The following is a 24,933-nucleotide window of genomic DNA, read 5'->3' on the forward strand; positions in this document are numbered from 1 at the left end:
GAACTTCGCAGCCAAGCTGTAACAGTTTTTGCCTGGTCATCAAAGAAACATGTGGTCTTGCGTTATCCTGATGGAAGATTATGCGTTTTCTGTTGACTAATTCTGGACGCTTTTTGTCTAGTGCTGCTTTCAGTTGGTCTAACTGGGAGCAGTACTTGTTGGAATTAATCGTTTGGTTTTCCAGAAAGAGCTGATAATAGAGGACTCCCTTCCAATCCCACCATATACACAACATCACCTTCTTTGGATGAAGACCGGCCTTTGGTGGGGTTGGTGGTGGTTCATTTCGCTTGCCCCACAATCTCTTCTGTTCCACATTATCGTACAGTATCCACTTTTCATCGCCTGTCACAATTTGTTTTAAAAACGGAACATTTTCATTACGTTTAAGTAGAGAATCGCATGCCAAAATACTGTCAAGAAGTTTTTTTTCACTTAACTTATGTGGAACCCAAACATCAAAGCAATTCATGTAACCAAGCTGGTGCAAATGATTTTCAGTGCTCATGTTGGATATTTTGAGCATGTCAGCTATCTTCCACGTGGTATAACGTTGATTGTTCTCAATTAACGTCTTGATTTGATCGCTGTCAACTTCAACTGGTCTACCCAACCGTGGAGCATCTTCCAGCGAGAAATCTCCAGCACGAAACTTCGCAAACCATTTTTGACATGTTCGATCAGTTACAGCACCTTCTTCATACACTGCACAAATCTTTTTTTGCGTTTCAGTTGCATTTTTACCTTTCTGGAAATAATAGAACATAATAGGCCGAAAACGTTGCTTTTTTTCTTCCATCTTCAATATTTAAACGGCTACGCAAAATTTCACCAATTTTGATGTCTTTTTTTAAGTGCACGCTGATATGACAGCTGTCACATACAATCTAACAAAATTGTTTCAAATGAAGTTAAAGACCATTAAGTGCTACTACTAGAGCCATCTTACGGAAAAAACTAAACAAACCTTTTGGCCAACCCAGTACTTGCTGTCTCTATAGATACTCCTTTTCTGGACCTTTCATATAAACGAAATCATACAGTATGTGGTCTTTTGTGAATGGTTTCTTTCACTTAGCACAGTGTTTTCAAGTGTCATCCATGTTGTAGCATAAACCGGTACTTTGTTTCTTTTTATGGCCAAGTAATATTCCACTGTATGGATAGACTGCATTTTGTTTTATCTATTCATCAGCTGATAGACATTTAGGTTAGCTAGGTGACCTTGGACATGTTACATAACCTCTTTGGGCGTCAGTTTCGTCATCAATAAAATGGTGCTCTTGGCAATTCAGCTGTGTCCTAGGGTTAAGTGAGATAATATATGTAGAGCTCCTGAAGCAGCACTAGCACCCAGGAAGGGCTGTAGATAGACAAGTTCATGAGCATCCTTGGGCCTCATGTGAGTCATTTGCCTTCTCATTTATACCATTGATTATATAATAAGTTGGTGCCTTTGCTTTTGTTTCTGGCATAAATTATCAAATATTTTAAAACATTTAGGACATTTATAAGACACTTGAATATTTGATGAAATATTTCAAGAAATATTGTTGATTTTTTTAGGTATCATATTGGTATTGTGGTTATTTTTTTTTAAGGTGTCCTAGCTTCAAGAGAGGTATTTTGAAATATCACACATGATATCAAATGCCTTGTGGGATTTGCTTCAAAATTATCAAGAGGTAGGGCAGTGAAAAAGATCAGGCTGTGTTGAGAAGTGTTGAGGCTGGCGATGAGTGCACTAGGATTCTCTGCACTGTGCTCTGCACTTCCGTCAACGTTTGCAATTCTTCATAATAAAGTTGTAAAAATGTACTCCCTTTAAAAAAATGGTTCTGAAGAACCTAGGGGCAGGACAGAAATAAAGTCGCAGACGTAGAGAGAGAATGGACTTGAGGACACGGGGAGCGGGAAGGGTAAGCTGGGACGAAGTGAGAGAGTGGCATGGACATACATACACTACCAAATATAAAATAGATAGCTAGTGGGAAGCAGCCGCATAGCACAGGGAGATCAGCTCGGTGCTTTGTGACGACCTAGAGGGGTGGGGTAGGGAGGGTGAGAGGGAGACGCAAGAGAGAGGAGATATGGGGATATATGTATACATATAGCGGATTCACTTCATTATACAGCAGAAACTAACACACTATTGTAAAGCAATTATACTCCAATAAAGATGTTAAAAAATTGGGCTTCCCTGGTGGCGCAGTGGTTGAGAGTCCGCCTGCCGATGCAGGGGACACGGGTTCGTTCCCCGGTCCAGGAAGATCCCACATGCCGCGGAGCGGCTGGGCCCGTGAGCCATGGCTGCTGAGCCTGCGCGTCCGGAGCCTGTGCTCCACAGCGGGAGAGGCCACAACAGTGAGAGGCCCGTGTACCTCAAAAAAAAAAAAAAAATCATACTCCTTTTTATCATCTCATTGTTTCTTCACAAAAAGTCTCTCACTAATTTTTCAGAGAGATTTTAACCATGAGTCAGTGTAAGTAGAGAAGTAACGGACTGTTCTTGGCAGTTGTTAGGGCAGAGGGATGAAGCAGCGCTCAAGTGAATCAGAGGATGAGGCTGGACGCTGGAGGAGAGCAGAAGCCATTGTTTTGAGCATTTACTGTCTGTGTGGCTCTTACTGGACTTATTACATCCTGCCTGGTCTTGGCATCGTTCTGTACTTCTGTTGGTCTCTCTAATGGGGGTGTAAATTCCTCAAGGGCTGGAATTACTCTCATCCACGCTTGCATCACTCCTCTCAGGGACAGAAGTTTCATACCAAACACTAGCGGAAGATTGTGTGCAAAACAGTTGGATCAGTATTTGAAAGAAAGAAACTAGAAGTTTGTGCCTCCTGCTTTCTTTGGCCTTTTTAGTCGAGGTTTTGACCCTGGGCCCGGTCGCCTCCCAGCCTCTCCCTCTTCCCGCGCTCACTCACAGCTTTATCTTCACTCTTTCTCCTGCCCCTTTTGACTTTATACCCAATGAGTCCACCAGTTACCATGAACACATTTTACTCCATCCTCTCATGTAACCATTCCTACCACTCATCTGGCACAACTTAAAGCCTGGGCTCCTGGCAAAGCTGTATCCCATGATGATCACCCCCCCATGCCCCTCTGCCACGGGGCATGTCACCTCCCCCAGCACACTTCCAGCCTCACACTCATGGGGCGAGGGGCAAGGACTGCGCTGCTCCCTGTTCCCCACCGCTTCTTTCAAACCGTGTTTTTCATTTCTTCATAGCCTCTTTCCTTAAGACAACAGTGGAGGCTGGTTTCAGATTCTGAAACTGCATGAACCCGCAAAGCAACTTCCACATCATCAGCTCTTCTGCCGCCTTCATTCCCTTCATAAATCATACCCACAGCACAATGAGGACGCTTGGCTTGTACATACTTTCTAGAATGCCCTGACGCTTCTTCCACTTGGTGAGACATACGCTTACTGAGGGTCACTTACTTGTCCTCACACCGTTGGTGTAAGTTATACCACATGAATATGTATAAATATACATAATTTATTTATACGTTATGTAAACTGAAGAAACGTGAGTACAAAAAAGAGACTTATTTCCATAAAAATCAAGTCGAATGCTTTGGAAAGACTTGATAAAGAAGAGATTCTTAAAAATGTCATGAAATGACTGTGAACAAGATAACTTTTAGGTGACAGGGCGGCACTGAGTAAAAATCCCAGAAGGAATCTGCACTCGGATTGCTTGACAAGTATCTTTAAGTTTCTTGCACTTTAAAGAAATAGGAATTGGAATTCATAGATGTGTGTGATATTGTTTATCTAAGAAGTATCATCTGGAACCCCAAGCTGACGCCTCTTCAAAGGAGAGACATTGGCCTTATATGAAAAGATTGGTAGAGGAATAAATTGTGTATTCAAATGTGTATTTTAAGTTAATGTTTACAATTGTAGTCATTTTATGGTTTCCCACTATCCAACTTTTTTGTCAGTCATCCAACTTCTGTTTCCGTTTTGGTCAGTCAAGAGGACTAATACCATATTACCAAAATAATAAAAAGTGCTCATTGAAGAAAACTGAGAAAATGTGGGAAAAGAGAGAAGAGACTAAAAATCACCTGTCTTCATAACCCAGCAAGAACATTGTTTTATATTGAATTCATACCAACTTTACAGATAGCAACTGTGAATAATGCGTCTCTTCATATGAAATCCGCAGTACTTGTGTATTTCCCCATCTCCAGCACTAATGCCCATCACACACCGCCTTCCTGGATGAATTCAGTGTCTGATCTGCTATACTGATAACCTCTATATTCAAATAGTTTTCCCAGCTAGGTGTATATAATCTTTATTCCTCAATGAGATATTAGTCTTAAATCAGTTACCTTTCCTACCATGGCAAAATTGGCTAGGCACCCTAGCAGGAAGCCTGAAGGTCTCTTTCCTCCCCGTGGAGAAAGCATATTTTAATAGCTTTCTGTTTCATGCCCTGTGGACCCCACTTTTAATTCTCTAAGTGTCTGCATACCGAAGCAGAAGCTCTTTCTGGCTCAAAGTAAGACTGAGAAAAAATAAACAAGGCAGACAGCACGAACTATCAGAAGGCCTGGAAGTTCTTCCATGTCTTCTAGCAAAAAGGCACTGGAGTCTCCGCCCCCAAATGCCCCAGGGACAATAGTCAGAGTCCCAAAGGGCCCACGCCCCCCCAGCTCTTCTTCCCAATACCCCCGAATGCTGTCAAGGAGAGGAAGAGATGTGTGTCAGCTTCCTTCAACTTTCAGTGACGTCTTACCATTCCCTTCCTCTTTTGAAAGTAGTTGGTATTTTTTTCACTGATTTTTACCTTCTCCTCATACCTTCTGAGATTTTTCAGCTAATCTTCTTTACAATGTTGTGTTAGTTTCTGCTGTACAACGAAGTGAATCAGCTATATGTATACATATATCCCCTCCCTCTTGGAACTCCCTTTCCCCAACCTCCCATCCCACCCATCTAGGTCACCATAGAGCACGAAGCTGAGCTCCCTGTGCTATACAGCAGGTTCCCTCTAGCTATCGGTTTTACACATGCTAATGTATATATGCCGATCCTAATCTCCCAGTTCATCCCCCCTTCCCACCCCACCGCCCCGCCGCCATGTCCACACGTCTGTTCTCTTCATTTGCATCTCTATTCCTGCCCTGCATATAGGTTCATCTATACCATTTTTCTAAATTTCACATATATGCGTTAATACATTGTACAATATTTATTTTTCTCTTTCTGACTTACTTCACTCTGTATGACAGACTCTAGGTCCGTCCACATCTCTACAAATGACCCAATTTCGTTCCTTTTTATGGCTGACTAATATTCTGTTGTATATAGGTACCACATCTTCTTTATCCATTCATCTTTCGATGGACATTTAGGTTCCTTCCCTGTCCTGGCTATTGTAAATAGTGCTGCAGTGAACATTGGGTACATGTATCTTTTTGGATTGTGGTTTTCTCAGGGTATATGCCCAGTAGTGGGATTGCTGGGTCATATGGTAGGTCTATTTTTAATTTTTTAAGGAACCTCCATACTGTTCTCCCTCTGTCTCTAATATTTTTTTTCCCTTTTGTTTTAGGAAACTTGATTTACAAGGTGTAGGGGTTCTGAGTTTTAATGATAGCTCTGCTATTGATTTTCTCAGCTGTGAAGGTCCTGCATGGTTTAAGCATAGTCAGATGTCCAGTCCAAATGACCGCTGTGTGTGTGTGCGTGCGTGCATGTGCCCGTACATGCCTATGCACGTGCACGTGCGTGTTTTATAGCCTCAGGAAGCCTTAATGAACTAACAATGATTCCGTACTTAGATCTCTTGAGACAGACTCTAGGAAACTTTTATGTAGAAGGGCAGGGACACAGTTTTTACTTTTGACTAGACAGTTGTATAAATGCGTAGAAGTGGGGTGCGTCTTGCATCATCGTAATTGAACGTGCAGGACACTGAAGCAGGCCCCCTCGCTGCTTATTTAGCACACTAATATCTGCCTTCACACATCTGCAAATTATAGCCTCGTGGCAGTGAATGCTAGAATTAGTGTTGTAGAGCAGCTCCTATTATCCTCTGGGAGGTGCCTTCCATTGTGACCCTCTTCCCTCCTTTCTGTGTAAGAAACCAGGAAACAAAATGGAAAATCCTGTGATAAGATCGTTTTAAAGGTACAAACAAATACTTGGCACAAAAGTCAGCTCTCACAGCGACGTTAGCTTGCCTGTGTTGTTCCTAAATGCTCTTATTGCTGGGCTTAGCGTAATAGCACACAAACAGTTTCTGCAGAGCATGTCATTATTCTGGTTCAGAAATAACGTCTTGTGCTCTCACTCCGGGCTCTTCAGGTTGCAAGTAACAGAGACCCACTCCCACCAACTCAAGAGACAGATGTATTAAAAGAACCTAGTTGGTCCCATGGTAATCCTAGGGCAGGAACCACTTTGTAGTCGGAGCTATAGAAATTGGAACTGGGAAACAGAAAGCAAGGGTTTTTTTCTGTGTAAGTGGGTTTGTCAAGTCACAGCCCCTCAGCCCCACTCTTGTCTGTAGACTGGCAGCCTTTTTAGGGCAGCTTGTTTAGGGCAGTGACAGGCACTCCAGGCCTAGATCATCATAACTCTAATAAGTGTTTCCTTTTGCCTTCTGCCCTGCCTGAGTGTCTCCATCCTGAATTCGCACAGGATGAATTTCATCGGCTCAGCCCGTCTTTTTGCCCACAACCGCAGGTTTTAGGATTCTAGTCAGCCTGTGGATTGGTCGCCCGTACATTAGATGCTCTGCCCCCCACTTCTCCAGTTGGCTGCGCTTTGGGCAGTGGGAGAGGGTCTAGCACTTCAGAAAAACCCCTGATGCTTCCCACTCGAGATGGGTTTTGGGTAAGTAATGATAGACATACCTTATTAGAATTGCTTTGTGACTTAAAAGCGTTTCTTTTTTTTTTTTTGGTTGCTTTGGGTCTTCGTTGCGGCGAGCCGGGGGCTACTCTTTGTTGTGGTGCGTGGGCTTCTCACTGCAGTGGCTTCTCTTGTTGCGGAGCATGGGCTCTAAGCATGCGGACTTCAGTAGTTGCAGCACGCGGGCTCAGTAGTTGTGGCTCGCGGGCTCTAGAGTGCAGACTCAGTAGTTGTGGTGCATGGCCTTAGGGCTTGAACCCGTGTCCCCTGCATTGGCAGGTGGATTCTTAACTACTGCGCCACCAGGGAAGCCCTTAAAAGTGTTTCTTAAAAGCAGCATACATTGTAAAGTATGCTGCTTTTAAGAAAGCATACTCCCATAAAAATTAATTTTAAAAAATAAATAAAATGAAGGAGTAAAAAAAAAAGCAGCATACCTGTGACTCTAATGCTTTGTGGTCGTTTACCTTTATCTTGTTCAGGCATTGTTTCTTTCTTTTTTTTTTTTTTTTTTTTTTGCGATACGCGGGCCTCTCACTGCTGTGGCCTCTCCCGTTGCGGAGCACAGGCTCCGGACGCGCAGGCTCAGCGGCCATGGCTCACGGGCCTAGCCGTTCTGCAGCACGTGGGATCTTCCCGGACCGGGGCACGAACCTGCATCCCCTGCATCGGCAGGCGGGCTCTCAACCACTGCGCCACCAGGGAAGCCCCAGGCATTGTTTCTTAAACTCGAGCTTTATGGTTTTGGATATCCTGTTCATGTTTGTCTTCTCACTCAAATTTCATCTTTGTCCAGTCTCTTATAAGATATCTGTAAACAAACAATGGCATGTATTTGTGATAGAGGCTAATATTGGGTTGGCCAAAAAGTTCATTCGAGATCATATGGAAAAACCCGAATGAACTTTTTGGCCAGTCCAGTATTTGATAGCAGGGTCCTCTGGTGAATTTTGCATAGCTTCTAGTAAAAACATCTAATAAAATAGTGTCCATACACTTAAATTTTCCTGTGTGCTTCTTAAAACTGATTTGTGGCTACAGTGGATCTGTTGGGCTGGTTGCCATGTGAACCTTCACCTTACTCTTTATGGCTCAGTCTTTTTTAGTTTTAGCCTTATGTGTTTATAGTTTGGGTATTCTATCCTGGGGAAGTAGAAATGTGCTACACCTACAGTTTTTTTTTTTCTTTTTTTAAAATTATTTATTTATTTGGCCATGCCAGGTCTTAGTTGCAGCACGTGGGATCTTCATTGAGGCATGTGGAATCTTTAGTTGCAGCATGCAAAGTCTTAATTGTGGCATGTGGGGTCTAGTTCCCTGACTAGGGATCGAACCCGGGCCCCCTGCCTTGGGAGCATGGAGTGTTAGCCACTGGACCACCAGGGAAGTCCCTACCCCTACATTTTTGTTTGTTACTTTATCATCGGTACCTTATTTCCCTTGAAAACAGGTTCTTAAAACAATGAAAAGCACTTATGTTCAGTGGCAGTAATAATCATTTCCTGATATTTCATTTTAAAGATTGGGTGGTAAATAGTGACTCAAATATATTGCAGATAAAAGTAATTTGATAAATTATCGTATTTTAAGATTTTGGTTTCTATTTAAACAATAGAAAAGTTTTATTAGAAAGCTTATTGTTAGTAGAACTTGCATTTTACTCTAGATATAAAGGAAGTGAATTTTTAAGCCAGTAGTTGAAGTTTGGTTGTTATGTTGGTGATTTTTAAAAAACTTTTCCATTCTTATGGTACTTTACTTAAACAGAAGTATCCTATTTGAGTATATATGTGCTGTCATACTCCTCAGTACTCCATGATCATTCATGGCCTGGGAGTGACAGTGATAGAATTAGCATGACCCAGCCTTGACTTTCTAGGCCAGTGGTCTCCAAATCTACCTTCTCTTCAGAATTTTTGAAATCTGTGGATTCCCAGGCCTCAACACAGAGCTACTGCATCAGCACCTCCAGGGGTTCGTTTAACCTATACTTCTTTTTTTAACTTGCTAATGAATTCTACGCACACACACGGGTTTGGGAACCACTCTAGCCCACTAGTTCCCAGTCTGACCAAAAAGAACATCTCGAATCAGTATAATTGATTGAACCTGGAGAATCTTTGCATGGGCAGGATTGTTCCGTTTAACAGATGCTCACTGGGTGTGTATGGTGCCCAAGGCATTATGATATGCCCCGGGAATTTATAAGATGCATGTGAATATAGCTTTTACCAGTACTGCCCCCAGAAAACTTCTGGCTGGCTGGTATATGTGAGTCTCATTGTCGTGTCTTGAGTTTTTCAAGGATCATAATGCAGTTGTCAGTGACAGCATTGATACACTGTAATTTGTGGTAATGCTTGAAAAATTCTTACTCATGTGGTTTCAGGAACCATATTGAGTCTTTGAGTTTCAAGTTGGCTGCATCTATCTGGACTCTCCTATCTTCCACATGTTACATTTGTGTCATACTTTCTCTTCATAATGCCATGAGGAACTAGCACATTTAGTGGAGTTGGGCTCGTTTCCTGTTTTTTGGTGAATGGAAGAGCAGTTTAAACATCTTTAAAGGTGTCCTATCCTTGGAGGAGTTGCTTTGTGGAGACGTATTGGCATTTTATATGGATAAGGAAGCATCATTTGTAGATTTCAGTATTTATTGGTGTAAGTGTTGGGAGTTCTTGGTCAGCTTTGTGCTGTTACGTCGCTAGGTGGAGATGTAGCATTGTTTGGTGGTATAGCCCCAGCACAGAGAGTGAATCTTGATTTTTCCAAAAGAACTGTACAGATGTTTGATGAGTTTTACTATACCCTACAAAAAAACTTGCGAACTTAATATAATTCTAAATTGTAATTTTCTTTGTTAGGATTTAACTACAGTCCACTTTGATGTCTGTTTTCACACCAATCAACTCTTTTTAAATTTTTTTCTCCTTTTGCTACGTTTCCTTTGGCTGTCCTTCATTATTTCATCTTGTCAGAGAGATTCTGATGTCTCTATCTGTGGTTCTTTATAGTCGTTTAATTCTCTTTTTTTAATATGAATTTATTTATTTATTTTTGGCTGTGTTGGGTCTTTGTTGCTGCACGTGGGCTTTCTCTAATTGCAGCAAGGGGGAGCTACTGTTCGTTGCGATGCGCGGGCTTCTCATTGCAGTGACTTCTCTTGTGGAGCACGGGCTCTAGACGTGCGGGCTTCAGTAGCTGTGGCACGTGGGCTCAGTAGTTGTGGCTCGCAGGCTCTAGAGCACAGGCTCAGTAGTTGTGGCGCATGGGCTTAGTTGCTCCGCGACATGTGGGATCTTCCCGGACCGGGGTTTGAACCCATGTCCCCTGCATTGGCAGGCGGATTCTTAACCACTGCACCACCAGGGAAGTCCCTATAGTGGTTTAATTCTGAAAGTTTAATAAAATGAGAATTTTTCCTCTGAGGTCAAATATTATGTAAAATTTAAACTTAGTAGCAATAGGAGGGAAATGAACCAAACCTTATAGTCTGAACATACCCTAATCTTATCTTTTGTATTATTTTAGATTGACATTGTCAATTTTTAATGTATTTAAATTCTGTCAGGCTTATTTTTCCCCCTTTCTTCCTTCCTTCCCTCTTTCCTCTTAACGCTTGAATCTTAATTATCTACTCTATGCACACTACTGACATGGGGAATATAAAAGAAGTACAAACCTGTCTCCAAAGAGCTGATATACACTTGAGGACATTGCAAATGCAATCATGAAGCATTTTAAAGTAATTTGAATATCTGATCTTCAGAAATTGTAAAGGTGGAACTTAAAAAATCTCCTCACTTTGGAAGACAGTCTGGCTGTCCTTCAAACGTTTAAACATACAGCTGCTATATGATCAAGCAATTTTTCTCTCCTAGGTCTATACCCAAGAGAAGTGAAAACACATCTTCACTAAAAAAACTTGGACATGAATGTTCATAGCAATATGAATGAACATGTGAACGTTCATTTGTAATATCCAAAAAGTGGAAACAATCCAAATGTCTGTTGATGGATAAATGAATAGACAAAATGTGACATATTTGCATAATACAATATTAATTCAGTAATAAAAAGGAATGAAGTACTGATGTATGCTACAACATGGATGACCCTTGAAAACATTATGCTGAGTGAAAGAAACCAGTCACAAAAGGCCACATATTGTATGGTTCCATTTATATGAAATGTCCAGGATAGCAAACCTATAGAGATAGAGCAGATCCGTGGTTGCCTAGGGCTGGGTGCGGGGGTAATGACTGTTCATGGTTGTGGAGCTTCTTTTGGGGGTGATGAAAAATGTAAAATTAATTGTGGTGATGCACGCACAACTCTGCGAATACACTAAAAATCATTGAATTGCATGTGCACTTTAAATGGATGATTTGTATGATGTGAGAATTGTATCTCCATAAAGCTGTTTTTTAAAAAAAGTAGATCATCAAAAGGTTTAAAATTTATCAAACCAAGGAATATTTATTGACTAGCTAACAGGCATGAAATAAGTTCTATGTGAGTTATGAAACAAGTGTAAGACAGAAACCCTGACCTCAAATTGTTTATAGTTCAAGAGAAAAGCACACATGCAGTGTAAAATAATGCACTGTAGCTTTCTGAATTTGTTCCCCATCTTTTGGATGTACCTTCCTGAATTCCCTCTTCTATTCATCTCTGTAATGGTTCTGATCTTCTTACCCTTTGTCCTTTTTTTTTTTTTCTTTCAAAAGCAAACTGTTCCTCCTCAGACTTTGATAAAATAACAGCCCCAACCTGTTACCTTTAACTAACTTAAAGGACATTTAAAAAGTGTTTTAATTTTATTGAAGTATATTCGATTTAGAGGACATTTCAAAGCAAGAGTAACGTCTCCAATAACTTAAATTGTGTGGCTCGTGGAAACCTGTTCATTTAGCAAATACTTGTTGACGTTTAATTTACAGATAATTGGCAAATCTTAAGATGGTTGCCATTATTATTTTTGAAATCACAGCAAATATCTTTTTGCTACAGTTTAGTCAGGTTGCATGCTGTTCAGAAGTATAGTCTTGAGTTTATAGATCTTTCATGAAAAATGCCTCTTAGGAATATTTAAAAGTTAAAGCCATGTTTGGTATAAAGCTGGCTATGTCATCATTAGTGCAGTATTTTGATATTGTTGTGGTCATTAAAACTGAAAGAGAAATTTTGGTTCAGTTATTGTAATTCTATTGTAGCCAAAAAGGGCTATTTTTTAAGGCAGTAGTTGATTAATTCTAAATCTGTCAGGTTACAGATTGTCCTTGTTTCTTTATTTTATTGAGTCTGTCTGTCTGAGTCCATGCTGTTAGTGCAGCAGCTAAACTTTTCTCTCTCTTTGCAGATGCATATGAAACTGCCAAGATGCTTTGTGAACAGTATTATCTGGTAGCTCCAGAGCTGGAAGTTGAAGAATTCAATGGTAAAAGAAAAATAATTTCAGCCTTAAATACAAAGAAGCTGACTAAAAAACTGATCATACCTGAGCTATATTTCAGTGAGATCCTAAAATTGTGCTGCTTTTTCCTCTTTCTGTGTTTTTAAAACCTTTTTTATATCTCTGGTCAGTGAGTTTTTGTACAGGAATGTGTTCTCTGTTAGAGCTCCAAGCTCTTGGAACAGAAGTAATCAAGGTGGAAGATGCACAGAGATGTAAATAAGCAGTTCTCAAAATAACCAGTGCAAACAGTCAATAAACATGTAGAAAAGTGTTTACTAATCAAAGAAGTACAAAGAAGAACATAGAGGAATGCCATTTTTGTCTTTCAAAGTGGCGGTGATTAAAACATTTTAATGCTTTGAATTGCTGCCCAGAAAAATACTCTGTCCCCCAAATTTACACATTTCTGATCTACGTTTAAATTGGTATAGCCTTTCTTTAAAAAAACAGGCTAACAATGTTCTTTCTCTTTGGCCCAGTAAGTTAAAGTAATAATGGTTATATTCTTTGGTCCAGTAAATAAACTTCAGAAAATTTATTAAGAGAAAATAGGGACTTCCCTGGTGGTCCAGTGGTTAAGACTCTGCGCTTCCATTGCAGGGGGCACGGGTTCGATCCCTGGTCGGGGAACTAAGATCCCGCATGCCCCTTGGAGTGCCAAAAAATAAAAGCAAATAAATAAAAAATATGCGAAAGTCATGAAAAATTTTTTAAATCTGTCTAGAACCAATACTTAAAAAAAAAAGGAATAAAGACGCAGACGTAGAGAATGGACTTGAGGACACGGGGAGGGGGAAGGGTAAGCTGGGACAAAGTGAGAGAGTGGCATGGACATATATATACTACCAAATGTAAAATAGATAGCTAGTGGGAAGCAGCCACATAGCACAGGGAGATCAGCTCGGTGCTTTGTGACCACCTAGAGGGGTGGGATAGGGAGGGTTGGGAGGGAGATGCAAGAGAGAGGAGATATGGGGATATATGTATACGTATAGCTGATTCACTTTGTTGTAAAGCAGAAACTAACACACCATTGTAAAGCAGTTATACTCCAATAAAGATGTTAAAAAAAAGAAAATAGAGGTGTGCACAGATACATGTATAAGAATGATGATCAGAGTAGTTTTCTTACAGAGAAAAATTAGAAAACAACCCAAGTTTTCCACAATAGGGAATTATTTAAATAAATTCTGGTATACCCATAAGATAGAATAGTATGCAACCATTCAAAACAATGCTTTAAAGAATATTTAATGTTTGAGAAAAGTTGAATTTTTAACCACAGGCTATAAAAGCTTGTAATAGTGCAAGTTCATTGGATAATAAGTCGAAGGATTTTTACCACCAAAATACAAACAGCAGCTCTCTGGATAGGGGGGTTTTAGCTAATTTTTATATTAGTTGTGTGAAACTATATTTACATGTTACTTTTATTTTTTTATTTGTAAGTTATGAAAGAGACATACTTATCTCTAAAAATACAAACATAAATATAGAGTAAAAAGTGAAAGTCCCCACTACTCTGCTCCCATACAGAGTTTTGTTTTTTACATAAATGAGGCTAAAACCATACATGTTCTTTAACTTGTGTATTTCACTTCACCTTAAAGATCTTTGCATGTATTAGTGTCATTTAGAGATTATCCGTAGTGTAGATTATCATAATTTATTTAATCGTTTCTCATTGGGTGGATTTCTGATTTTCCCATATTCCATATAATGAGGCATGAAGGGGTATGTGTGTGTGTGTGTGTGTGTGTGTGTGTGTGTGTATGTATGTATTTGGAGCGTGGGAAAACCTATGAACGCGTGGAAGTATTTCTGTAGGCTAGATTCTTAGAAGTGTGGAACGACTGAGTCTTAGGGTATGGGGTCTTAGGGTATGGCATTAAAGATAAACCACATTCCCTCTCAAAAATATTCCAAAAATTGATTTCTCTTATACTGAGTTCAGAATGTGAAGACTTCAGGCTGCCGTCATAGGACAACTGCCCCTACGTTCTACTAGGAGGTGTGGAATCGATGCCACTTTCAAAGTCTGTTGGGTTCTCTGAGAACAGTTGCACCCCTATTTTGAAGAAATATACCTCTAGCACCAAGTGGATTTTGCTTGAGCATTCCTGAGTAGAAGCATCTTAATATTCTATTTCTTCCTACTGGCTAGGCGGAGCCTGACCTCACTGTCCTGATTTCTATCTGTCAAACATGGAACTTAAACTCACCGGTAGTAATTAATTGCTCGTTTGCATGAATGGTAACCTCACTCACTCTGAAGGCCAGAGCAGCGAGCCTGGTCTTGCTGATTCCTGGGTGCCAGCCAGGTCAGCACGTTCCTTCCCAGCGAGGCTGTCACAACGGGCAGTGCACCCCACCAGGGGAGAAGCTTTCCAACCATTTTTGGCACTGTCTCATGCGTGATTTTTGAAGCCCTTTTTCCCATCACTAAGAGAAATGGTGGTTATAGGTAGCTTCTAGTTTCCTGTTGCTTTGGGGGATGTATTTACGATTTCTATTATTTCTTGAATGCCAAAGCTCTTTGTGAGTGTGGTTAAGCACTGCAGTTGAGCTCTAACAAGCTCCGTGTTAGAGACGGAGGTCAGAGGTTGGTCCTGAACACCTTAAGCAGACACGGGCTTTGTCACGGAGAGAGAGTGTGTGTGACTGTTTTCCGGCGAGGAGTCAGATCCAGATTCTGTGGATTCATTTTCAGAGCCCGTGTGAACTAGCATAGCATCCCCTTTCAGGATGGTTCCATTCCCCTGTGCTCTGCACTTCAGAGGACCAACGCTGCCATGAATCCCAAAGAACAGTTTGCTGGTACCTGAGAATTTAAGTTCTGTGAGTTTGCCCTATGATCTCTTTTTCTGAAGTTTCGATTTTTTCCTTTCCCAATGCAGACCCCTGAGAAAGTAGTAAATAGGATTATGCAGAACGTACTGTGTGAGCACCATCATTATTTACGGTCATCACTAGCGTTCTGAATATTGGGAGCTAGCTGTAGTAAACTTCTTTTTTATTCTTTTGGTAGTACATTTCACAGGAAGATTAAAAACAACAGAATTTTATTTACCTTACATCAGGTTTCAAATATTTCTGATTAGCTACCCGCGGCAACCCATGTGGGTTGCTCCAAAGATGGGTAGCCATTCTACCGTGCTTGTTCTCAACACTCTCATTCTCTTGAGAAATCGGTTGCCAAAGCATTAAGCAAATAAACCTTTTTACCTTACATTCTCGGCATCCGTGTGGTAAGGCAGCGTGGCTTAGAGGGAAGAGGTGAACTTTGTAGCCAGCCAGGTGGTGGAAATCTGGATTCTGACACTTAGGAGACAAGTCACTTTGCTGCTGTGACACCCACATTCCTCATCTGTCAGCTCTCCTTGTGAGGTGAGAAAAGGATAATGTTTCTAAGGCCTCAAGCAGAACGCCAGGCACGTGCTGGACATTTAATAAAGGGTGGTTACTGGAAGTCAGGGTTGACTTGGGAAAGAGAAGACGTATGGTTGCCACACTTGCATTTTTTCACCATTTCTAGATTAGTCTTTCCTGTCAAGAGGGTTGATTTATAGCTTCAGGTTTGGTTGGAAAAGTAAAGATTTCAGTTCGCACTATGTAAATTTTGTTGTAAGAGGGTTCGTAGGAAAGGTGTGCGTCTATCCTGGAGTCTTTGACCTCTAGTTTTCTCAAATTGGATACTTTTGTGGATATTTTTAGTCAGGTGGTTCTACACGAGAATAAGAAAGCCATTACTGGTAGCGCTGTTAACACTGTCGAAATTAATGTTTTAGTAGTGGTAATAGCCAACAGGTATTGGCTGCTTACTATGTGGCAGGCTCTGTGTAAACTAGTTTATCACTTATCTCATTTAACCCTTATGTTAACCCAGTGAAATACGTACAGTGCTCATTTTAGAAACGGAATGTGTTCAATTCCTATCAGTATGCAGCCCTCCCTTGGTGTCTGCAGGTGACTGGTTCCAGGAACCCCCGGGAATTCCTAAATCTATGGATGCTGAAGTCCCTTATATAAAATGGCATAGTGTAGTCAGCCCTTCATATCTAAGGCTTCCACATCCATGGGTTCAACCAGCCGTGGATCAGGCTTCTCTTAAATGAATTTTTTCTGCTTAGCCACCAGTATTTTTTTTCATGCATATAGGAGAACTGTCTGAAGATAAAACTCTTTATATCCTATGTAGAGTTTTTGGCACTTATTAAATGTCGTTTCAACTAATGGCATTTGGAGCAATGACTGTGCAAATAGGGACTTTATTATTTCTTGAGTCTTGAGCATGAAAAACCTGCGCCATTTTTCCATTGACTTTTTAAAATGTACCCTTAGATGGAAAATTCATATTCCATTTATGTCTTATTTTAGAAAGCCAGCCAACATCTATTAAGGGTCTACTATGGAAAAGCTCCTCGACCCAGGATTAGGGAAGAGTCATGGACAAAGACATTTGACATGGTTTTAAAAGGAAAGAAAGGGGGCTTCCCTAGTGGCGCAGTGGTTGAGAGTCCGTCTGCCGATGCAGGGGACATGGGTTCGTGCCCCGGTCCGTGGAGCGGCTGGGCCCGTGAGCCATGGCTGCTGAGCCTGCACGTCCGGAGCCTGTGCTCCACAACAGAAGAGGCCACAACAGTGAGAGGCCCACGTACCGCAAAAAAAAAAAAAAAAAAAAAAGGAAAGAAAGGGACTTCCCAGGTGGCACAGTGGTTAAGAATCTGCCTGCCAATGCAGGGGGCACGGGTTCGAGCCCTGGTCCGGGAGGATCCCACATGCTGCGGAGCAACTAAGCCCGTGCACCACAACTACTGAGCCTGTGCTCTAGAGCCCACGAGCCACAACTACTGAGCTCACGTGCCACAACTACTGAGCTCGCGTGCCACAACTACTGAAGCCCACATGCCTACCGCCCATGCTCCGCAACAAGAGAAGCCACCACAAATGAGAAGCCTGTGCACTGCAACAACACTCACCACAACTAGAGAAAAGCCTGTGCGCAGCAACGAAGACCCAACGCAGCCAAATAATTTATTTTAAATTTAAATTTATTTTAAAAATAAATAAAAAATAATAAAAGGACGGAAAGACATCTAAACGATAATGTTCTCAAAGAAAAGTACAAGTAACTGAGCAAGCTGTCAGATGGCTCCTAGAGAATGCTGGTTGAACTGAAAACAAACAAACAAAACAAAGCTATCAAAGGTATTTTAAGTTCCCTGAGATCTGGAGTGAAAAGGTTGACTTCCGAAGGTTATTTATATAACTAATCATGCCTTTCGGTACAAGATAGTCTAAGCATTCAGTGTGCTCCTAGGGCTCCGTTAAAAAGACAGTAAAGGAATACAAAGAAAAACAGCAAAGAAACCAGGGGGACTCGTCAGTGGGCCATTGATCCCACCTCCTGCCAAAGGGTAACGAGATAGAAGTACACTGGCTGATTAATGGGACGGAGCAGAAGAAGCCACGAAAGAGGAGGCTGCAGCAGAAATGGCATCAGATGATCCTGGAGGGACTCTGGGAGCAGAGCTGGGAAGTGTCAGGGACTGGATAGGGAAGGTAAAAGATGGGGGTTGATTGAAAGCTGGTCTCAGGTGGAGTAAGGATGGGTGATGGGAAGCAGCTTGACTCTGGCTGTGCTCTGCCTGCCAACATCCACGAGCATTTTCCCCTGGGCAAAAATCAAAGTAGTTTCTTCAAGAACCTGGGTAAAACTAGGTCTGTTCGTGTGAGTGTCATCATCCCAAAGTAAAGCCCTCTTCATTCAGGCATTTGGGGGACCCTCTGGTCAGAGGCCAGCTTGCTGTCCGCTCATCCTAAAGCCAGTGGAAAAGTCTTGACCAGGTACACAGAGCTCCACGTCAGCCTTCCCACTTAGGGGGAGATCAACACCAGCTCTCTCAAACAAACAATCCGGTTCCTCATTCTTCAACAAGAATTTTACGACCAAGATGTATCAGACCTCGGGCGAAAAACCAGCAGCATGAATGGAAACCTGACTGGCATTAAACTTCTCAGCTGCGCTGTCATGGTCAGAAGACCCCTCTCCCTCCCCCCTGCCTTTTTTTTTTGGCTGTGTTGGGTCTTCGTGGTGGTGCACGGGCTTTTCACTGCAGTGGCTTCTCCTGTTGCGGAGCACGGGCTCCAGGCACGTGGGCTTCAGTAGTTGTGGCTCGCGGGCTCTAGAGCGCGGGCTCAGTTGCTCTGTGGCATGTGGGATCCTCCCGGACCAGGGCTCGAACCCGTGTCCCCTGCACTGGTAGCCGGATTCTTAACCACTGCGCCACCGGGGAAGTCCCTCCCCCTGCCTTTCTAAATGCTGAAAGAAATTGATTTCAAATCCAAATTCTGTACCTGGTGAAACCTCCAATCAAGTGAATCAGAGGTATAAGGACTGAGAAATGTATTTCCCATGCATAGCTTTCTGAGGTAGTTTACGTGACTGACCTAATGGTGTGTATAATGTAGGTATAAGAAATAGCAAAAAATACTCTAGAACCTCAATCAAAAACAATTTGAGGATGATGGCTGTGCAGCATGTTTGGAAAGCAGTTGATTCTAATTTGAAAAATCTTAAAGAATGGAATGGATCCCATGCAATAGAAAAGAGGCTGGAAGATCTCAGTGATGTGGCAAGGAAAGCATATGTCTCTTGTCCGGTTACCCAAGAAGAGGAGTATCAGAAAGACATGGTCCAAATATTCGGCAACCTTAAAAGGTAACATGATTTTGAGCAGTTGGAGGTGGATAAAGTGAATCCATTTCACCTTAAGGCTGGTAATATTCTCCTTCAAGTGACACATGACTCATGACACATTGGGCTCATAGGGAAAGAAATGTCACCCTGGTCTATTCCTGTGGCCAATCTGCAGTGAGCAATATTTACCTGGTTATGTTACCAACACAATCAGTGTTCATCTTTTTTATTTTTTCTACAGGGAACCCACTTTATTTTTTTAATTTTTGTTGAAATATGGTTGACATATAATGTGTTAGTTTCAAGTGTACAGCAGATTGATTGTTGTACATGTATATATATGAAGCAATATGTAATATTAGATAAAACAGAATTTCACGTGCTGAGAATCCATAGGAACTGATAATAAAAGTCAAAACCTTTTTTAGTTTTAATATTTTTTATTGAATATGGTTGACTTATAATGTGTTAATTTCTGCTGTACAGAAAGTGATTCAGTTATACATATATAGACATTCTTTTTCATTATAGTTTATCACAAGATATTGAATATAGTTCTCTGTGCTATACAGCAGGACCTTGTTGTTTATCCATCCTATATATAATAGTTTACATCTGCTAGTCTCAAACTCCCATTCCTTCCCTTCCCTACCCCTCCTCCCCCTTGGCAACCACAAGTCTGTTCTCTATATCTGTGAGTCTGTTTTTGTTTCGTAGATATGTTGATTTGTATCGTATTTTAGGTTCCTCATATAAGTGATATCATATGGTATTTGTCTTTGTTCTGTCTGACTTCACTTAGTTTGATAATCTCTAGGTCCATCCATGTAGCTGCAAGTGGCATTATTTCATTCTTTCTTATGGCTGAGTAATATTCCATTGTGTGTGTGTATGTGTGTGTGTGTGTGTGTGTGTGTGTGTGTGTGTACACGCCACATCTTCTTTATCCATTCCTCTGTCGATAGACATTAGGTTGCTTCCATGTCTTGGTTATTGTAAATAGTGCTGCAGTGAACATTGGGGTGCATGTATCTCTCGAATTATGGTTTTCTCAGGATATATGTCCTGGAGTGGGATTGCAGGATCATATGGTAGCTCTATTTTTAGTTTTTTAAGGAACCTCCATACTGTTCTCCATAGTGGCTGTACCAGTTTACATTCCCACCAATAGTGCATGAGGGTTCCCTTTTCTCCACACCCACTCTAGCATCTATTGTTGTAGATTTTTTGATGATGGCCATTCTGACTGGTGTGATACCTCACTGTAGTTTTGATTGCCAGCATCACTCTTCTTGCACTTTGGGGCCACTATTAAATAAAATAAGTGTCACTTAAACATAAGCACTACAATACTGTGACATTGATGTGATAACCAAGGTGGCTACTAAGTGTCTAATGGGCGGGATCTATTGGACAAAGGGATGATAGACGTCCTGAGCAGGACAGATCAGGAAGGCATGAGATTTCATCACACCACTCAGAACTTATGAATTGTTTGTTTCTAGAAGTTTCCATTTAATATTTTCGAACCTCGTTTGACCATGGGTAACAGAAACTGCAGAAAGCGAAACCATGGACAAGGGGATATTGCTGTATATATTACTTAGTAGTTTAAAAAATAACTGATCATCAAAAGGTTCAAGATTTAGAATCAAAAACTCTTAGTTCAGGTGTCCAGTTCCAGGCCTCCTCCATTATGGCAGGCCAGTTGCATAACCTCAGCAAAGCCTGTGTCCCCAGCCACCCACCCTATGAGCCACACAGTATTGTCATGAGAGTTCATTTGGGTAATGTATGTGCAAGCTCTTTGTAAACTGCTAAGAAGCAAACAAATGATTGCTCTCCTTTATATTACTATTAATTACTCACTTTATTAGAGGAAGTAGTTAGGTTGAAATCATAACATGGGTGTTCTACTTGAGAAAGCTTACGTAGTTTTGGTCTCTTAATGATTTCAGGTCACGAGGAGGAGGAAAGCCTAAATTTTCTATTATCTACTCTATATCCTACTCTGGGATTCTGGGTTTCTCGGATTTTCCTCAGAAGATCCCTGACACAAGGAGAAAGGACTGTAGGTCTCTGGGAGTTGGTCTGCTAGCTGCGAGTAGTATGCCTCGTTTGTCATAATTTAACAGAACTTGACATTACTGTTTAGTCCAAGTCTCCAAGAGGACGTACCCCTCTACCTCTGTGGCTTCACATTCCCCTGGCTGACCACTGGGGTCAGTGGTGGTGGTGGAGGGTGTCCCCCATTTTGAGAAACACCAAGTGATATTTGGATGACCTTATGTAATGCTCTGAACATTAGGACGTAGGTGATGATATTCCAGTTTTGCTCAACTAAGTTCCAAAGAGAGAAATTTGCCTAAGGTCACATAGCTGGTAAGTGAAGGAACTGGATTTCACCCCAAGTTTGTTGGACTTCAAAGCACATGCTTTTGCTCAGCCCTGCCTTTAGAGTTGGAAACCTACGTTGGCCTTTTGTAGAGTTCTTTTTTTATGTACTTGGAAGAAAGGATGCAAAGAACATTCTTGACTTTCTTCTAGTTTTGATCCTTACTCATGGACGGTTTTGTCTCTGTTTTCAGCCAAAGCTCCAGACAAACCTATTCAGGTAGTTTATGTGCCCTCACATCTGTTTCACATGCTATTTGAGTTGTTCAAGGTAAGTGGAATTTAAAAACATGGAAAGAAGTCTTCATTTTAAATTACTTTGATTCAGGGCATAATGGATTCATCAGATTAGCATAAGAAAAAGGTTTTGCATAACCATTTTAAAAATTCTATTTCTGATGCCCTGTGGGTTTTATAATTTGTATACTCTGAGGTGAAAATTTGCTGTGTATAGTATAGTCTTCATGAATATTAGTACATATTGATTTTGAAGCTTAATTGTAAAATAAAAGCTTCAGTGGCTTTATGTAAAATCCATACTGTTCTTTCTTCAGAGATGAGCTTAGAGATGCTTTTTAGTTTCCAGATCTGGCAAAGGCTTTATTGGTGGTAGTCAGATCAAAATAAAAACATGTTTATGCATCTTTATGTTTCTGAACATTAACCATGTCGGTGCATTATCAGTTGTTCCGGTCCTGAAAGATACGTTAACACTTTTACACATTTGAGTCAGTTTAGAAAATTCAGAAGATCTGACAGAGGCAGGGGGCAAAGATGTGGAAGGGCTGGACCAAAAGAGAAAAGACTGTCTATACCTTAAGCTGTTGCTTTTATTAACCAGTAGCTAACGGCATGTAAGTAGCAGTATTACAGGCAGAAGGCATTTGAGCTAAAATTTCATTTCTTCCAGTGTGTAAAACCCTAAACCAAACACCTGAAAAATCAGTTATGCTGATTTGCTTCCCAAAATTATGTTACTGATGTGACACTTAAGGTTGAGATGGGCATTCAGTTGTGAACTTGCTCTGCAACAGCTGTGGCTTTTTCAGAATTTCTTTTCACCTGACATTTCTTCTACTTTTTTTTTTTTCCAGCCAAATGATTAATTTTTGTGGGCAGCATGAATCCTCTCAGGCTTTCCGCCTTCTTTAGAGGAAGGGTGCTCTGTAAGTGCAGACTGATAGTGGGATTTAAAGCACACGCCAGTGAGCCTCTGCAGCCTCATTACACGCGATAAAAACATCCCTCTTGGTTAAGAGTTGAATAATTTAAATACCCTGAAGCAAAATCGAAAACAGGAAGGAAAGGAAAATAAGCATTTAATATGGTGGATGAGACTAAAACGAGATAATAACGAAGTAGAGCATCAAGACATTTTTCCTTGTTCTGAACACACGTTTAGTTAAGTTCTTTAGAGGGGAAAAGAGTGCCATATAAATCCAACTGATCTTTGCCCCCCACCAAAGAAACGGTGTGCATCGGTAGCCTTTCGCCAGTTTCTTTTTTTAAAGTTGTAGTTTGTGAGTTGGTGGCATGCTAAAAAAAAAGGTTCTGTGATTTCAGAACTCAATGAGAGCGACAGTGGAACTATATGAAGATAGAAAAGAGGGCTACCCAGCTGTTAAAACCCTTGTTACTCTGGGTAAAGAAGACTTATCCATTAAGGTAACTCTTTATTTGTACGTATACTTGAATTATCAGTTAATTTAATAGTGTGTAAACATCGAGGAATCAAAGGGAAGGGAGGAGAACTGACAACTGAGTGTCTTATTTGTAAGATACTGCATTTGATCCTTGGCTTGAGCTACCTCGTTTAAACTTCGTTGGAACCCCATTTTTTAGGGGGCTGAACAAGATCTCAAACCCAAGCGTATTGGAGCCTAACCCCACTTGCCCGCCTCCTTTGTTTTACACTGTTCACAAAGGGACCATATTTCGTTGGGGGTTCAAGTCCTTGCACGGTTTAGAGTAATCTAGTATGTACTTTATTTAATGAACTCCTTGCCTCCTACTAAGTATAGATTGATGACTTCTTCTTGTTTTTCTTCCTTTTCACATTTTGTACATTACAGATAAGTGACCTAGGTGGTGGGGTCCCACTACGAAAAATAGATCGTCTTTTTAACTACATGTATTCAACTGCTCCGAGACCTAGCCTGGAGCCTACGAGAGCCGCGCCGCTGGTAAGCCTCTGAAACCGCTGCTAGAGGAAAGACCATTCGCTAGAGAAGGGACAGAGCTGGCTCTTTCCCCGGGTTGTCGCATTAGCCTTGTTGCATTTGTATGTTTCCCGCATGGTTTGAAGGAGGGAGAATTTTATGCCACTGCTGCTTTCTTTATGACTCTTTTGGACTCAGATTTCTTCTCTAATTTGTGTCTAAGAAACACTCAGAGCTGAGTACTTACCTCCCCAATACAGAGAAAAAATATTTCCCTGTGGTTAAGACTGCTTCTGGAGCACCATTTACCACCTGGCACTCCCCTTGGAGGGGGTGGAAGTTTAATAGCAGGTGAGCAGGGAACAGCACAGCGTGTCTGGCTGCAGCTGGCCCTGGGCACTTTGGCGCTGCATACCATAGAGGCCCAAATCACCCAGGGCCTTTGAACTTCCCCCGCCAAATTTGTTTATATAATTAAAGTGTTAAATTACGAACACATTAAATTTTTTATATAAGCAGGAAACATATAGGTGGCGTATGCATTTTCAGAGCCCTTTCTGTCTCACTGTGGAAATAACCTTCAGGAAGTGAGGAAAGCCTCTGGTTACCATGGCAGCATTTAGATCCTGGTAGGGCCACACTTTCTTCCCCCGGCTGAGTGTTTCTAATTGACAAACAACAACTGAACCCTTTGTCATTAAGCACAGCAACGTATCTGTCAGTCTGCAAAATGGTTCAGAGTGTAAATTTTCATTTTCAAGTTGTACCTGACTGACAAGCACGTAAGATTATATTTTATATGTATGAATAAAATCCAACACTTAACATCATTTATTCTAGACAGGGTTTAACACTGCATATTGAAAACGGAGAGGAAGTTGTTTACATAGGATTCCAGAAAATTCTTGAAAGGTCAATTTGAAGGCCATTGCCTTGACCAGTTTCTGGTACCTACTTAAATAAATGTCAAAAGAAAAAGAGACACTACAGGCAAATCTAGAACCTTCCGCAATTGTTGAAAAGGAGTATGGATCGTCTGTTACAGGTCTCAAAATAGCATCTTGAGGACAGCTGTGATGTCATCTTTTTTTTTAAATGACACTGAGCAAAAATGACACTCTAAAAAATGTGCATCCCACCTCCCATTTTATAGTTGAGGAAATGAGGTTACTGGTTTGCCCAAGGTCATTGAGCTCATTATCGTCAAGCTGGCACTGGCCATGTCTGTATTCCTTCCAGTGTGCCTGGTGGCTCTCCATTTGAAGAAATGCTTCCACTAGCATCTCTCCCAGTTAGTCAAGTCTCCTCAGCTTTTAAGTGGGCGTGTGGGTATGTA

The 24,933-nt window shown here is 41.2% G+C and overlaps 1 protein-coding gene across 3 annotated transcripts in view; it reads left to right on the top strand.

The window, feature by feature from the left end:
* Positions 1-24,933, top strand: part of PDK3 (pyruvate dehydrogenase kinase 3) — a 259,141-nt gene that overhangs the window by 216,623 nt on the left and 17,585 nt on the right. For all 3 annotated transcript variants that reach the window (XM_079910041.1, XM_079910042.1, XM_079910040.1), the window contains exons 6-9: positions 12,249-12,326; positions 21,633-21,709; positions 23,002-23,103; positions 23,511-23,621. In XM_079910041.1, coding sequence (XP_079766167.1) covers positions 12,249-12,326; positions 21,633-21,709; positions 23,002-23,103; positions 23,511-23,621 — 368 coding nt within the window. The remainder of the gene's footprint in view (positions 1-12,248; positions 12,327-21,632; positions 21,710-23,001; positions 23,104-23,510; positions 23,622-24,933) is intronic.

This window comes from Stenella coeruleoalba (assembly GCF_951394435.1).
Source record: "Stenella coeruleoalba genome assembly, chromosome: X".
Classification (NCBI taxonomy): Eukaryota; Metazoa; Chordata; class Mammalia; order Artiodactyla; family Delphinidae; genus Stenella; species Stenella coeruleoalba.